This window comes from Puma concolor, chromosome D2, assembly GCF_028749965.1.
Source record: "Puma concolor isolate L17-30 chromosome D2, mPumCon1.1.hap2, whole genome shotgun sequence".
NCBI lineage: Eukaryota > Metazoa > Chordata > Mammalia > Carnivora > Felidae > Puma > Puma concolor.
This window is the reverse complement of record NC_141677.1, coordinates 30,010,143-30,026,139: the sequence shown is the minus strand read 5'-3', so window position 1 is coordinate 30,026,139 and position 15,997 is coordinate 30,010,143. Positions and strand designations below refer to the sequence as shown.

General features: G+C 36.0%; 1 protein-coding gene across 13 annotated transcripts in view; it reads right to left on the bottom strand.

Moving 5' to 3' along the window:
- SIRT1 (sirtuin 1) overlaps window positions 1-15,997 on the bottom strand; it is a 65,872-nt gene that overhangs the window by 6,533 nt on the left and 43,342 nt on the right. For 11 of the 13 annotated variants that reach the window (XM_086679834.1, XM_086679841.1, XM_086679833.1 and 8 more), the window contains 6 exons: window positions 15,520-15,761; window positions 13,296-13,448; window positions 5,799-5,946; window positions 4,258-4,337; window positions 2,987-3,173; window positions 945-1,508 (listed from right to left, as the gene is read on the bottom strand). In XM_086679834.1, coding sequence (XP_086535960.1) covers window positions 945-1,508; window positions 2,987-3,173; window positions 4,258-4,337; window positions 5,799-5,946; window positions 13,296-13,448; window positions 15,520-15,761 — 1,374 coding nt within the window. Of the gene's footprint in view, window positions 1-944; window positions 1,509-2,986; window positions 3,174-4,257; window positions 4,338-5,798; window positions 5,947-6,475; window positions 6,601-13,295; window positions 13,449-15,519; window positions 15,762-15,997 lie in introns of those variants that run through there. The other 2 variants (XM_086679843.1, XM_025918177.2) reach the window with 2 other exon arrangements.

Sequence of the window (15,997 nt, the reverse complement as noted above, 5' to 3'; positions counted from 1 at the left end):
AGTGTTACTCCGCCACAAAAAAGAATAAAATCTTGCCATTTGCAACACAGATGGACCTAGTGGGTATTATGCAAAGTAAGAGAAAAACAAATACCATATGGTTTCACTTATATATGGAATCTGAAAAACAAAACAAAACAGACTCATAAAAACAACTGGTGATTGCCAGAAGGGAAGGGAGGGTGGGGTGTTGTAATAACTTTGTATGGTGACAGACAGGACTACACTTCTCATGGTAAGCATTTCATAAGGTATATAATCACTATGTGGTACACCTGAAACTAATACTGTGCCAACTATATTTCAATGAAAACAAAAAACAGGGTAGATGCTATTCCTAATATTCTGTGGAGAAGGATCAGAGATGTTTCCCGTTCTGAGACAACACAGCCTACTGGTTATAAGAGGACATGCTCTGAGGATAGACCTGGAATCCAATTTGGCTCTTCCATATCCTAATTATCAACCTCACACAGGGTACTTAACCTCTATGGGCCTCACAGTTTCCCCACCAGCAGGAGACAAGTAGTAATAGTCCCTACCTCATGAGATTAAAATCAGATAATGTATATAAATAAAGCAGCTACCCTACAGTAACCACCCAAATCTGTCATCATTTCTACCAGCTAAAGCTCACCAGACAATGGCAGAGCACAATATATTTCTCAATTTTCTTACCAATTCAATGCTTACCTTCTCATTTCCTGGAGAAAAATGACGTACAGAGAACACTTTAAACACACTATTTCTTCCCTTAGTGTATGTAAGATACTACTGTTTATCCTTTCTCTGGCTTAAATTCTCAACCTTACATTTTCTCTAAACACAATCATCTGTTACATAAAGCTATACACTATCACCTAACCTGCCAAAATTGCTTATTTCTTGCAAATATTTTGTTAAAATAATTATACCTTCAAAACGGTTCAACAGTGCTTCCTTACCATCAAGCCGTTTGCTAATCTGCTCCTTTGTAAGTCGAGCTGGCCAGCACTTCCTCACTGTTTCAGCAATTGAAGTTCTTTCATTTTTTTCCCCAGTATTAGAGTCAACATTCTTCGAATCTGGACTTCCCAGCTGTTCAGTAACACTTTCAATGTTCCTAGTAGAATTCTGTCCTTCCTGTGATTTTTCTTCCATATGATCTCTTGGTTCAGACACCTCAGGATCATTAACATTGCTCTTAGTTGCTTGGTCTAAAAGTGTAACAATCACTGAAGAATCTGGTGGTGAAGTTCTTTCTGGTGAGCTTGAGTCTTCTGAAATATTAAGAGGTGTGGGTGGCAACTCTGACAAATGAGCCAACTCTTTTTGTGTTCGTGGAGGTTTTTCAGTAATTTCTGAAAGCTTTACAGGGTTGCAGCAAAGTTTGGCATATTCACCACCTAACCTATGACATAATTCATTAATTATGACATCACAGTCTCCAAGAAGCTCTACATCAAAATGCAGATGAGGCAAAGGTTCTCTATTTATTAGTATCTGAGGCACTTCATGGGGTATGGAACCTAAAAATAAGTGAAAAATGCATTAGAAAAAGGGAAGGGCACTAAGTTACTAAAGCCACAACAAATGTGCAATGCAAAAATCTAACATGCTCCCAATACCAAAAAAGAAACCCACCACCACTACTAAACCAACCCATCACATTCATTAAGATGTCAAATAAACAGATGAGCATTTAAGCATCTTTTTAAAATTTCAGATCCTGTTTCCCATCACCTGATTACTTCTGAGCAATTTTTTCAGAGTTTTCTACTTTGTACCTCAATTTCCTTGTCTATATATAATGGGGATAATAATACTTTTTCACAAGGTTGTAGTGAGAATATAAGTCAAATGCATAGAAGAGTTTTTGGCACATAGTGATAGTTATTCTACTGAAATAGCTCCTGATATAGTGTGAAAATTCAATTTTCCACCATTATATACCTGTGTCTTACATTTTTAAAAAATTACCTTTGCCTATCACCAACACACTATTATACTGCCCCACAGAAAGCTTTTATGAATTTCTCTGCCTTATCTTTAAAGAGAAAAAAATAACTCAAAAATAAAGGAACTTATTCATTAAATTTCATGTTTTAATTACAAATTATCCTATATTCTGCTTTCAAAGACTTTAACAGCTATTTGAGTTAAAGCCACCACATTTAAGTAGGAAAAAGATGCAGAACTGTAGAGCTGAACTCTTGTTTCTTCCAACTGTTTGCTCTGGGTGCCTATATGACTGCTGAAGTAGGGTCTAATTTAATTATCTGGTTAAAGAGTTTGATATTCTCTTCTCCCTCGCCTTTTAGGGCACACCTGATGCTACTGAATTAGTCCCTCTATCTTCTTCTCCCTTTCGCTTCCTCGCTAGAGGGAGAAAAGAGATAGTATGAGAGCACATGTTAAATACTCCTGAGGGTAAAAGGGACTTAAATTATATTTGAGCATTTTCATACAAACACCCTTATGGGCAAAGCTGATCCACACAGGATAGTAATCACAAGGCATGACTCTTATTCTTATAAAAACAAACCAATCATAATAAATTCTCTAATGTGAGTATTTTACACTTGTATCTACCTATATATACATTTGAACTTACTATACCTGAAATCAACTAAATTTGAAAGATCGACAACTATAATCAAATTAAGACTAAAAACACACAGATTAAGATCACACGTTTCCTGAACATATGTAAATCAGCTGAAGCTAACTCTTGTCATATTAAGAACACATTCCGCTGAAAAGTTGAACTGTTTCCCTTGTTGGAATTTGACATTACTTCTGTTTTGACAACTCTTCCACCCAACCCCTGCACCAAAGTATCATATTAACCAATCTTTGTGAACAAAAATGTCACCTAAAAAATAAAACTGGCTCTCTACCACTCTTTAGCCCGGAAGAGAGTAAGATCATTGGGATCCAATGTACAGACCCCACAAACCATGGCAATATATATAGAAGTATTCTCTAAAAATCATCACCAACTTACTTGGAATTAGTGCTACTGGTCTTACTTTCAGGGAAGACCCAATAACAATAAGGAGATCAACTTCATCTTTGTCATACTTCATGGCTCTATGAAACTGCTCTGGTAAATTTTCACCAAAAAAGACAATCTCTGGCTTCATGATAGCAAGTGGTTCATCAGCTGGGCACCTAGGACAACGAGGAACCACCTACATGTTCCAAATTTTGGTTAAGATGGGGAGGAAAAAAGAAAGCTGAAGTTAGAAATAGTCAACATTTACACACTAAGAATGCATTTCAAAATGATCAAAGAAGTTGAATCACTATGTTGTACACCTGAAACTAACAGAACACTACATGTTAACTATACCAGAGTTAAAATTAAAAGCAAATTTAATTAAAAAAAAAAAAAAAAGAATTCCCACATTAAAAAAAAAAAAATTCAAACTGAAGTATAGAAACCTGTGGAAAGAGCTACATGCTAGAAGTCCTGAGGGAAAAAAAATAATCAAATAAAACAGAAAAGCCGTGGATAAATAGTAGGGAAAACTGGATACAACCTCAATGGCAATGTCAACTGTCAATTAGTTACTTTATTAACATACAGTGAAATAAGATGGTGTTATTATTGGTTTATGTAGGTATTATAGTATCCATGTGGACCTACATTTGATATTTAAGAGTCCACTGCAGATTAAGAGAAACCAGCATCTGTATATATGTACACACACACACACAACTTAATCCTTTAAAAAATGTAAGAAATGATTCCATTATAACATGATACCCTCACTATGTCTGATTAACTATATATGCAGCTAAGTACACAGAATTTATATCTGGATGGTTTTTATTCTCTGCCATTATTTTCTTGCATTTTTTTTGGCAGTGATCATACATGAAACATCTTTTACAATAAATTTTTTAATGTTTTAAAGAATTACCAAGAATTTAAAATTCAAAATCCAACAGGCACTTTTAAAAAGGAAGAGTAAGGAGAAACTCTAATAGAGCAAGACTCCACTTAAGATTTGCATTTTTATTTTAACTTATTTTATTTTAACTTAGATATTAAGGAGCTGATTTCATCATTTTAGAGACATTATCGAGCAATGTTTCCAACTTAAGGGATTAAAAGTTTCTTGTATATTTCCACATCAGAATTCCCAGTGGTTAACACTCTCTTTCTGGATCTTTCTGTCCCAGATACTTTCAGAAAAAAAAGAATTTGGAGGCAAAAGAAGAAACAGATCAAAAACAAGCACAATTCCTCAAGTATAGGTGATGAATTACCTGATTAAAAATATCTCCTCGTACAGCTTCACAGTCTACTTTGTATTTACAAATCAAGCAAGAGGCTGTTGCAAAGGAACCTAAAACAACCAATACACACATGCTTTATTAAAGGAATATTTCCATTTCTTAAAACATACCACAAAGGTATAAAAGAGAATTAAGACTCCACAAGGGAATCTCAGGGATAATTCAAATACTTATATATTAAATACAGACAGAATCCAATCCTCAATTATCGAGATGTTGATATAGTGACACTTCCTAAAGCTATTCTTTTTTTTTTGTTTTGTTTTAAGTGAATTCTAGCCACAACATGGGGCTCAAACTCAGAACCCCAAGATCAAGAGTTACACATTCTACTGAGCCAGGCAGGCACCCCAAAGTTGTTCTTTTTAATAAAATAAACCAACTCCCCCAGAACTAAAACTCTGCAGAATTGAAAGATGACAATTATGTGACCTTAGCCGAATAGCTGTACATTAAAAACAGTTCAGGGGCACCTGGGTGGCTCAGTAAGTTTAGGCGTCTGACTTTTTTTTTTTTTAATGTTTTATTTATTTTTGAGACAGAGAGAGGCAGAGCATGAGCAGGGGAGGGGCAGAGAGAGAGTGAGACACAGAATCTGAAGCAGATCCGAGCTGTCAGCACTGAGCCAGATGCAGGGCTCAAACTCACAAACTGCAAGATCATGACCTGAGCGGAAATCAAGAGTCAGACTGATGGAGTCACCCAGGCGCCCCATGTCTGACTCTTGGATTTCGGCTCAGGTCATGATCTGATTCATGGGACTGCGCCCCAGGTTGGGCTCTGCCCCGGCAGTGCAGGGCCTGCTTGGGATTTTCTCTCTCCCTCTCTCTCAGAATAAACACATTTAAAAAAACAAAAAGTTTAGATTTGTAAGAAAATGGTCTGTTCCTACTTGTTTTACAAGTCTTCTAAATTTCATGGGGCGCCTGGGTGGCGCAGTCGGTTTAGCGTCCGACTTCAGCCGGGTCATGATCTCGCGGCCTGCGAGTTCGAGCCCCGCGTCAGGCTCTGGGCTGATGGCTCGGAGCGTGGAGCCTGTTTCCAATTCTGTGTCTCCCTCTCTCTCTGCCTCTCCCCCATTCATGCTCTGTCTCTCTCTCTGTCCCAAAAAATAAATAAACGTTGAAAAAAAAGTCTTCTAAATTTCAAAATTTTATACAGCTTAACTACCCTGTTCCTATAGTTTCATACCCTAAAGATGTCATATTTTCCTTACATAGCTAGTATTACTTTTGTAACCAAAAAAGGTTATTTAGAAGAATTTAATGGAATACAACGGCTACTCCTTTTGAAACACAATAGAACATCGATCTGATGTTTTGTACAATTAAGTATCAAGGCCAATACTTCTGGTTTCATTTTTTTGCATTCTACTTTTTAAAATTTATCTACTATTGATCAGTTAACATGACTAAATAAATCTCCATTCCTGGATGGTAGCCTACTTTCTAATCCTATTTTTTCCTAGAAGACTAACTAAATAACAGAAAGCAATTCTCAAGTTTACGAACCATGACACTGAATTATCCTTTGGATTCCTGCAACCTGTTCCAGTGTATCTATGTTCTGAGTATAGTTCCGAAGCAGTTTTCCTTCCTTATCTGACAAGGCTATGAATTTGTGACAGAGAGATGGTTGGAACTGTCCAGGATATATTTCCTACATAATGCAAAAGGTAGAAAAAATATTACATTAAAGAAATAAGTATAACACACATGTCACATTTAGGTTTAACCAAAAACTACCATGATAGCCCCCATGTATAAATAAATTAAAAAACAGTACATGAGCATCTCAAAGCATCTAGATGGTTGCTACACACACCTATAAAAGGATTGCTGCTGTAATATGTATAAAACTCAGCAATTAGTGAACTTGGCCCCTTGAAGGAAAAAGTCAACCATAAGCATCTCTAATAAATGTTAATAGATATTTTAATAAAAGAAGAAATATACACCTGAGAATATATCTAAATTTTGTTGGCTGCAAATTCAGGTTTGTTTTTTGTTGTTTCCTCTTTTTAAGGAAAAAGAAAAGTTTAAGTTGAAATTAAAGTTATCAAAGGTATGGTAACTTCTTTTAAAAACTAAAAAAGGCACTGTCAACACAATATTAAAAGTTGTTTATTCATCATTCATTATAAATATCAACCTGTTGGAAGTTTAAAGCTAAAGTTTTAATTCCTTACCAAAATTGTTTTCCTTCCACTGCACAGGCACATACTGGTATAGTATAGAGTTGCTCATGAATGCTGAGTTGCTGGATTTTGTGTGTGTGTTTTTCCCCCCAAATAATGCTTCAATGCTGTTTCTTCTTTAAAAACAAAGAATTCAGATATACACATGGCAAAAAGATCAGAGAGAAAGTATCAATTTTGGTCCTCTCAACTTTTGACAGTGTTTTTATTAAATTTCATTTAGTAAGTGACTATGGCAAAGGAAGTTTCTTCTCTACTTTTTTCTTGAAAGTAGTAATGCTACCTACTTCCTTACCATTCATTACAGCCTCTAACGTATTACAATGCTAGCAAAAAATCAGACACAACCGTATGTCCGTCAATAGGGGACCGGTTGTAGAAATATAGTACATCCATAATAGTGGAGTATGCAGCCATTAAAATGAATGTGAGAGGTCTAGATGTACTGACCTGGAAAATGGTCCTATGACATGTGAAAAAAAGCAAGTTAGTCACCAATGTGTATAGTTTTGTTTTTGTTGTTTTGTTATTAAGCAAAAACGGTATTTATATGCACATGTATATGCTCATATAAACATCAAGAAAAATACAAACAAGCTATAAATAGAGGTGGGGAAACTTTCAACTTCTGACATTATACAAAAAAGTTTAAGAACTTTTTAAATGTTAATCTACTTAACATTTCAAACAAAACATCTACAGGGATACCTGTTACATAAAAATAATAAGCAAATCTCATCATAAAAACTACCATGTACATGTCCATAAGCAACTGAAAATACTATACAAAATCCAAAAACTTTGCCTCGCATTCAAAATTTTCTCATGAATTTCACGGACAATTTTGCAATGTAAGAAACAGACAATGCATATAGAAAGAAGTACCAAGTGAAAGGCTTATTAAAGCCATGTTTCATAGAAAATCAAAAGCTACATTATGCTTTGAACCACTGGACTGTGCTATACTAACCACTGTTTTCTCCCCATGATGCCTTGTTTTAGTACATTTAAAGGATTAAACATCATAGTGGCTTACTAAGCTCTCTCTGGAAATGGCTGTTAAAAGTATTTGTACAAAAAAAAAGTTTTTACAACAAATACTACAATATGCTAGGCTACAAACAAAATAGGCTCTAAAACAATGACAGCGAGAACAGCATGCCAAACTCATGATATAAACAAATGACTACCTCCAGCACATGCTGGGGAACAAGAGTACTATGACTCGACCTTCCTGGATTGACCTTTCCTGTGCCTTATCATCCCCTATTCCCTCTATTTTTTAAAGTAGGCTCCACACTATTTATTATAATGCTGCAGACCAGGCTGAAGACTGGGTTTTTACATTTTAATGGGTTGGAAAGGTAACCAAAAATGACAGCATTCCTGTATCATCCGCAAAGAAAATCACATTTACTACTCAGCCATATACTGAATAGGTTTGTGGACTCTACTGTAGACATATACATCCCCATTTTGCAGATGAAAAACCTAAAGCACAGAAATAACTTGCCAAATGTCACAAGAGGCAGTACATAGCAGAGCTATCATTCAAACCCAATTTTGACACCTAAGTGTGGCTCTTAACCAATAATGCATACTGCCTTTTTAATTTTCAATCTCTTGACATCACGTTTCCTACTTCTTTTAAGCTAATATGCACCACTGCTATTAGGTATTCCAAGCTAGTCTAGTAAGAATACTAAATACAATTTGGGGTGCCTGGTTGGCTCAGTCAGGTGTCCAACTCTTGATTTCTGCTCAGGTCATGATCTAACAGTTCATTAGTTTGAGCCCTATGTTGGGCTCTGAGCTGACAGTGCCAAGCTTACTTGGGATTCTGTCTCTCCCTCTCTCTCTGCCCCTCCCCTGCGTGTGTGCACTCCCTCTCTGTCTCAAAAATAAACCTAAAAAGTACATATACTTCAGGGGCGCCTGGGCAGCTCAGTCAGTTGAGCATCTGACTTCGGTTCAGGTCATGGTGTCACAATTCGTGAATTTGAGCCCCACATTGCGCTCACTGCTGTCAGCACAGAGCCAGCTTCAGACCCTGTGTCTCCCTCTCTGCCCCTCCCCCACTCTCTCAAAAATAAATAAAACATTAAAAAAACACACTTCATTTTGCACAACTTTGGGATTACAGCAAGCTAGAATTCCAATCACCTTCTAACTTAAAAACACTCTTCAAGAATCCATGATCTCTCCACAAACCAGTGCAGAAAAGCAGCCCAATCGGAAAAAACAGCTAAGAACAAACAGGCAATTCAAAGATATACACGTGGTCAGTAGTGAAAAGCATTCATCCAGGGGCGCCTGGGTGGCTCAATTAGTTAAGCTCCCAACTTCTGCCCAGACCATGATCTCACAGTTTTTGAGTTCGAGCCCCACATCGGGCTCTGTGCTGACAACTCAGAGCCTGGAGCCTGCTTCAGATTCTGTGTCTCCCTCTCTCTCTACCTCTCCCCCACTCATGCTCTCTTTATCTCAAAGATAAATGAACATGAAAAAAAATTTTAAAAAAGTATTTATCCACACTAATAAACAAAAACAAAACATTAATCTAAGAAGATGATAATTTTTATCTATTAGATAGTTTAAAATGCCTTAAAAACAACTCTAGATAACGACTAATAGAACTAATTAAATATATTGTGGTACAACTATTAATACTATGCAGCCTTTTCTTAAAAATAAGGTATATCTGTTAAGTGCCTTTATGAAACTATTTCCAATATTAAGTAGTACAAACAAAAGCAAGGTAGAGAAAAGGGTGCATGACTCTGTTGGTAATTATTTTTAAAATGTTGGAAAATTACAATAATGCCCTTCTCCTATATATAAAAACAAGTTTACTCATTCTTTTTCCTAGAAAGATACCCAAGAATACATCTTATGATGGTAGTAACCTTTGAAGAACGAGAGGTAGAGAGGACTGAAGGGGGAAGCCAACTAAAATATGTGTTTTACTGTTAGAAGCAATTTTTAAACCCTAAATACAACAAACCCACACCCCCCCACACACTTTTTGAAAAGTATTTTAATGCTAATGAAGTATCGTGTAGGATTTTTGGGTGGGTAGGGAGCAGGGGCATGCTTAAATCAGCCTTTTTATTTTTTATTTAAAAAAAAATTTTTTTTTTACATTTATTTATTTTTGAGAGACAGAGCATAAGTGGGGGGAGGGGCAGAGAGAGAATGAGACACAGAATCTGAAGCAGGCTCTAGGCTCTGAGCTGTCAGCACAGGGCCTGATGCAGGGCTTGAACTCATAAAATGTGAGATCACGACCTGAGCCAAAGTCGGATGTTTAACCGACTGAGCCACCCAAGTGCCCCCTAAATCAGCCTTCTAATAGGAGTGTATCTTATTCCACCTTTCCAGGTAGCAGTGAGACAAAACATATCAAGACCCTTAGCAATTTCACGTTCGGGAATTTATCCTTAAGAACATTGGAAACATACCAAAAAGGGCAATCAGAGCAACACTATTTACAACAAAAGTAAGCAGGAAGGATTCAAAATGTACTCTTGTGGAATTACAGTACATCACTTGATGAACGTTATGACCATTATATCAGTTTAATAGATGAAAAAGTTTATTAAATAGAAAATAAAGATAAAATAACCCATTTTTATAATAAAAATATATATTTCAGCTATAAAACTATATTTATATTTATACATAGGCAACCCACATACACATAGGTATTACAATTTCTTCAGATAAAGGGGCTGTGGCTTTTTTTTGGGGGGGTTGCATTTTATTATTTTTAGATAATGAGCTAGTTTTAAGATTCCTTAACTTTATAACTACAGAATCTCTTATGTTTGCACATTATCAATAAAGTGATAATTTATTGAATAAATATAAAGACACAGGTTTGGAATTAAGTTCATAAAAATTCAGTTCATATTTCTCTACTTTTTCTTGATTTTTAATTGCTTTAGGGTAAAGAATATTCACTGAATTCAATATAGGATAGCATCTATACTCTCTGAACACAGTCCTTTTTAACAACAAGAAAAGTTATTTACATATCTTCAGTTTCACCTTAAATCTTTTTTTTTTTAATTTTTTTTTTTCAACATTTATTTATTTTTGGGACAGAGACAGAGCATGAACGGGGGAGGGGCAGAGAGAGAGGGAGACACAGAATCAGAAACAGGCTCCAGGCTCTGAGCCGTCAGCCCAGAGCCTGACGCGGGGCTCGAACTCCTTAAATCTTAATATAACCATTCATTTTGACCATACCAGTGAATTATTTTAGACTCCTGAGAATCTTGACAACTCATTATCATTCCAAACCCTTACTATGCAGGAGGGTAATGGTTCAGAACATAGCTATACAGCTTTAACGTTGGGCTTAATTATTCCTACATACAAGAATTCAAAGAGATAACCACAGGTAGACAGACACACTGTAATACAGCTGTGCTCAAACACAGAGCAATTATACAGGGGGTATCTGGCAATGTCTGGAGGCATTTGATTGTCAAGACTGGGAGTGAGAGTGTTATTAATAGCACTTAGTGGGAGGAGGCCAGGAATGATGCTCCATATCCTACAATACATAGGAAAGCTGACAGCAAAGAATTACCCACCCCAAAATGTCAATAGGTTGAGAAACTGCTCTAATGGGCCAGTAACCTCTTTACCACACTTCTCTTTTACTTGGAATTTCTTGTCTAAAAGAAATCTATGTTTCTTCTCAATAATTATATACAACCAATGCCTCCATACATGTGTAGAAATTCTTTCCTTCCAAAATGTCTAAATTTCACCAGTAATATTTCCTCTCTTCATGGCTTCATATTAAATTCACTTTCTCATAACTGACAAAAATCATAAGCTGCTTTTATGAACTTTCTGCCAAGTTAGAAAAACTGGTAAACAATTTTATGTTAGGAGTATTTATGTAGTATTTTGAGAATCTAGTAAAATACTGTGTAATATTTACATACCCTCCCCACCCACATTTTTATGTCTTTCATTCTTTGTCCCTACTTATTTCCCCTTAAGCTTTTTCCTATTCATTTTTTAGACCCAAATTAACTCAGTCTTTTACCATTACATCAATTAAGTGCTTTTTTCCCACTGTATTAACTAATACACACAAATTCTCAAAACTTTTATAGAAGTGAAAAATGCTGCCTCTCCACACCTTTCTCCCAGGTGGCACAAAAGATATACACAGTGATTATAAAACATTATAACACATTAACAGTGTGCCATTTTTACTGTAACTCACTTATTTTCTCTTATGCATGGTCTAGATTTCTATTAAGTGTATTTTTGAAAGTCCCTACCATGTATCTTTATCAGAGTAATTCTTAATTATTTCTACAGATTCTTATATATCAAAGCTAATTTAAGCTACAACTGAGTACCCAGTCTGTATATGAGACAACAAAGGTTTCTTACCCTTGCTATTTCTATTCTCAGTTACCACATTTTCCATGTGTCAGGTTACTACTTTACTAGGCAACTTAATACTTATAAGATAGGGAAAAAAGCTGACCAGTTAGTTTGGGCAACATGTTTCTTCTCAGAATAAAATTTAAAGCAAAAGTCTAGTGACCATTATATAAATGCAGTAGTGAATCAACTTTTATCATCAAATATAAGATCAAAGTAATTTCTAGTTACTTGCTGGCCCTCTAAGTGTTGATTTCTGCCAACTAGAGCTATTAGAATGTGAGTGTCCTAGGCCCAATTCAAGAAACCTATAATTGAGTGATATTTCATTGTTCTTCAAAATCATGCAGTAGTACCACTAGCACTGGAACATGAGAGCTTTTCCAAGTTATAATAAATAGACCATATGGTTTGAAAGTAGCACTCTTTAATTAAACTATAGGTTCCTTTAACTTCTAGATTTATGAAAAACTAGTCAATAATACAGAAGACCCTAACTTATATAATGAAGTTTAGCGATTAACAATTTTACAATTTCTTTCCGTAAGACTATAGAATAAAAAAATAAAAAGTTTTTTAATGACTCAAATCTCCTGGGCATGGCATAATGTAATTATCAAACTATATACTCTATAAGAGGACTGCCCAATAGAAATACGTGAGCCATGTACACAATTCAAAATTTTCTAGTAATCACATTAAAAAGCATGAAATAATTTTTGACACAATATATCAAAAGATTACTTCCACACATAATCTGTATTTGTTATGATATATTTTCTATTTTTTCCATACTACGTTTCCAAAATCTGGTATGTCTTCCACACTTACATCACATTTCAATACACTTAAGTACCAAGAGCCCTTTGTGGCTAGTGGCTTCTCAACTAGACAGTGCAGCCCTAGAGAGTCTAGAGCAAAATAAAGCAAATGACTAAAATGCAACCTAAGAATCTTCACCCCTAATCACAAATTTTTTAGGCAAATCCTCATGTGTTAAAACCTGACTACTATAAAACACACCTAAACAGAGATTACAATGCTTATGACCCATAAAAAATATTAAAAATCAAAACAGTGATGTTACTTTCATATAGTTTACTAACTCTAAAACAGTCTGAGTAATGTAAAGGCCATTACTAAAGTGCAGATTTGAAAAATATGAAATAATTTCTTCTTTAAACATAAGCCCAGTCCTAAAATGAAAATTAAATGATAGCCCATTCTGGGAAGAAGGAAATTCTGACTGAAATCATTTTATTTCAGTGATCTTACCCTACCACAGTCCTAGTGCCCAAACAGCAGACAATGAATGATAAACTTAAGAACACTAAATGTGAATAAAATCTGTTTTCACAAAAAAAGACCAAAGAACAGCTAGAAGACTTCATAGTACCTTTGCAAACTTGAAGAAAGGTCTTGGATCTTTTCTGAAATATTCAATATCAAACATTGCTTGAGGGTCTGGAAGGTCTGGGAAGTCTATTGCAAGGCGAGCATAAATACCATCTCTTGACCTGAAGTCAGGTATTCCACAAGAAACAGAAACCTGAAAATATGCATGGCATAATTTGTACAATTAAATCTTTTACCTCTATATTTATAATTACTAATTCTTTCATCACATAAGTAGGGAAGAACTGAAAAATATTTTACTTTAAAATTTATTTTGGGGGAGGGGTGCCTGGGTGGCTCAGTCAGTTAAGCATGCGACTCGTTTTTGGCTCAGGTCATGATCCCAGGGTCTTGGGATTGAGCCCTGCACTGGGCTCCATGCTCTCTCTCTCTCTCTCTCTCTCTCTCTCTCTCTCTCTCCCTCCCTCCCTCCCTCCCTCTGCCCCTGCCCCTGCCCTCCACACACTCTCTACAAAACATTTAAAAAAATTTGTTTTGGGGAACAAAAATACTGTCCTACTCTAATTTCAAATTCAAATAAAAACAAAACAACCAGTATAATGAAAATCCACCACATTTTCCATTCATAGTGGGGTAAGGAATTTTAAGTCAGGCTATTCTTCTTTTCAGGCTAATTTCAAACCTTTAAGCATTTAACCAACAAATTAAAGCAACTGCAATTTGAGAACAGAGTAAACCATTTCAAATTATTTTAACTAGAAAGCAGGCAACATTTTCTATCACAGTCAAGTATTTCCAAAAACAAAAACCAAAAAACTATCATCTGGTCAGGGTTCTACTTCAAGAATATTAAATTACTGTATTTTCTTTAAAAACTCTTATCATAGGGGAACCTGGATAGTTCAGTTGCACATCCAACTCTTGATTTCAGCACAGGTCCTGATTCCAGGGTCATGGGATCAAGCCCCATGTCAGGCTACTCACTTAGTGTGGAGCCTGCTTGAGATTCTCTCTTTCTCTTTGCCCCTCCCCAAATGTTTGTTTATTTTTGAGAGAGAGAGAGACAGAGCACAAACGGGGAAGGGGCAGAGAGAGAGAGAGAGAGAGAGAGAGAGAGAGAGAGAGAGAGAATCTGAAGCAGGCTCCAACTCACAAACCGCAAGACCATGACCCGAACCGAAGTGGACGCTTAAACTGACTGAGCCACACAGGCGCCCCTACAGTATTTTAATTCTTAACGGACACTTCAAACAAGGATTTCAGGGGCGCCTGGGTGGCGCAGTCGGTTAAGCATCTGACTTCAGCCAGGTCACGATCTCGCGGTCCGTGAGTTCGAGCCCCACGTCAGGCTCTGGGCTGATGGCTCAGAACCTGGAGCCTGTTTCCGATTCTGTGTCTCCCTCTCTCTCTGCCCCTCCCCCGTTCATGCTCTGTCTCTCTCTGTCCCAAAGGTAGATAAATGTTGAAAAAAAAAAAAAAATTCAAACAAGGATTTCAGAAGTTAACTTCTTGTTTCACAATTTTATCAGAGTTGACTTCATTTTGACCTCAAAGTAAAACTAACTAGTCTAAATCACATCTGGGAACAAAGCAAAATGATACTTGATAATCATTTATGATTAACTAGCACTCTGCCTTACCTCAAAATGGCAAAAAGCAGGACTGAATTTTACTCCAACAGTTGCCCTAGGTCACTACTTGTAACATATTCTGTATTCAACACACAATAAGAGCCTTAGGTAGCTAGTTAATTGTGAACCCAAAGTAGGGCAAATGAAAAATGTCAAGCCACCACAATCACATCACCTTAAACTAAAATGGAAGGGAGGTAGGAACCTGTTGCCTTCCCAACACTGTAATTTTACTTGTGAATACCAATTAGGTTCCCAGTTTCCCCATAAAGATGGAACAAATACCCAATTTTTTCATCAAACCCTGACACATTTTATGCAAAGACTTCCCTGCATCTCCTTTAGGAGCTGTAGTATAATGTAAGGAAAAATGTTGCCTTAACTCCACTTAGTTACTAGGTTAACAAACAGAAACAAATCTTATTTAAGGTTGTTGGAGAGGTTTTTAAAGAACTGAACCAATTTAACAACTGCTACTGCACCTTTTTAGTAGTTTTCAAACACAAATGCCCATTATCATGTCAGGATAAATTCTTCTACACAAGAAAAATGTTTCTTAATTAGAAAAGACTTAATTAAGAAAGATCATACACCACCTCCCCCTTTAACCAATGTTATATACATCTTACATACCCCAGCTCCAGTTAGAACTATTATTTTTTTGCACTCTTGTAATAATTTCACAGCATCTTCAATTGTATTAATATCTTTTCTTTTTTTCCTTTTTGGTGGTTCTGAAAGGATATTAATAACAATCTGCCACAGTGTCATATCATCCAATTCAGGTGGAGGAATTGTTTCTGGTAATAAATCTTTAAGAATTGTTCGAGGATCTGTGCCAATCATGAGATGTTGCTGAACAAAAGTATATGGACCTGTATCAAGAGAAAAAAGAATTAGATCTAATCCACTTCCAAGTAATTCAAAATCTCATTTATTTTCAAGTAATGAATTATCAAACTTTGAAGTTTTTTTGCAAAGTAAGAAAATGCAATATAAAGGTATTTCATTCTTTAGAGCTAGTGCTCAGGGAGATCAAATCCAGAGTTGGGCCTGCCCCTGGAGTTCCTGAATCCAGCCTCATCTCTCCTGTTTCTAAGAATAAAACCAA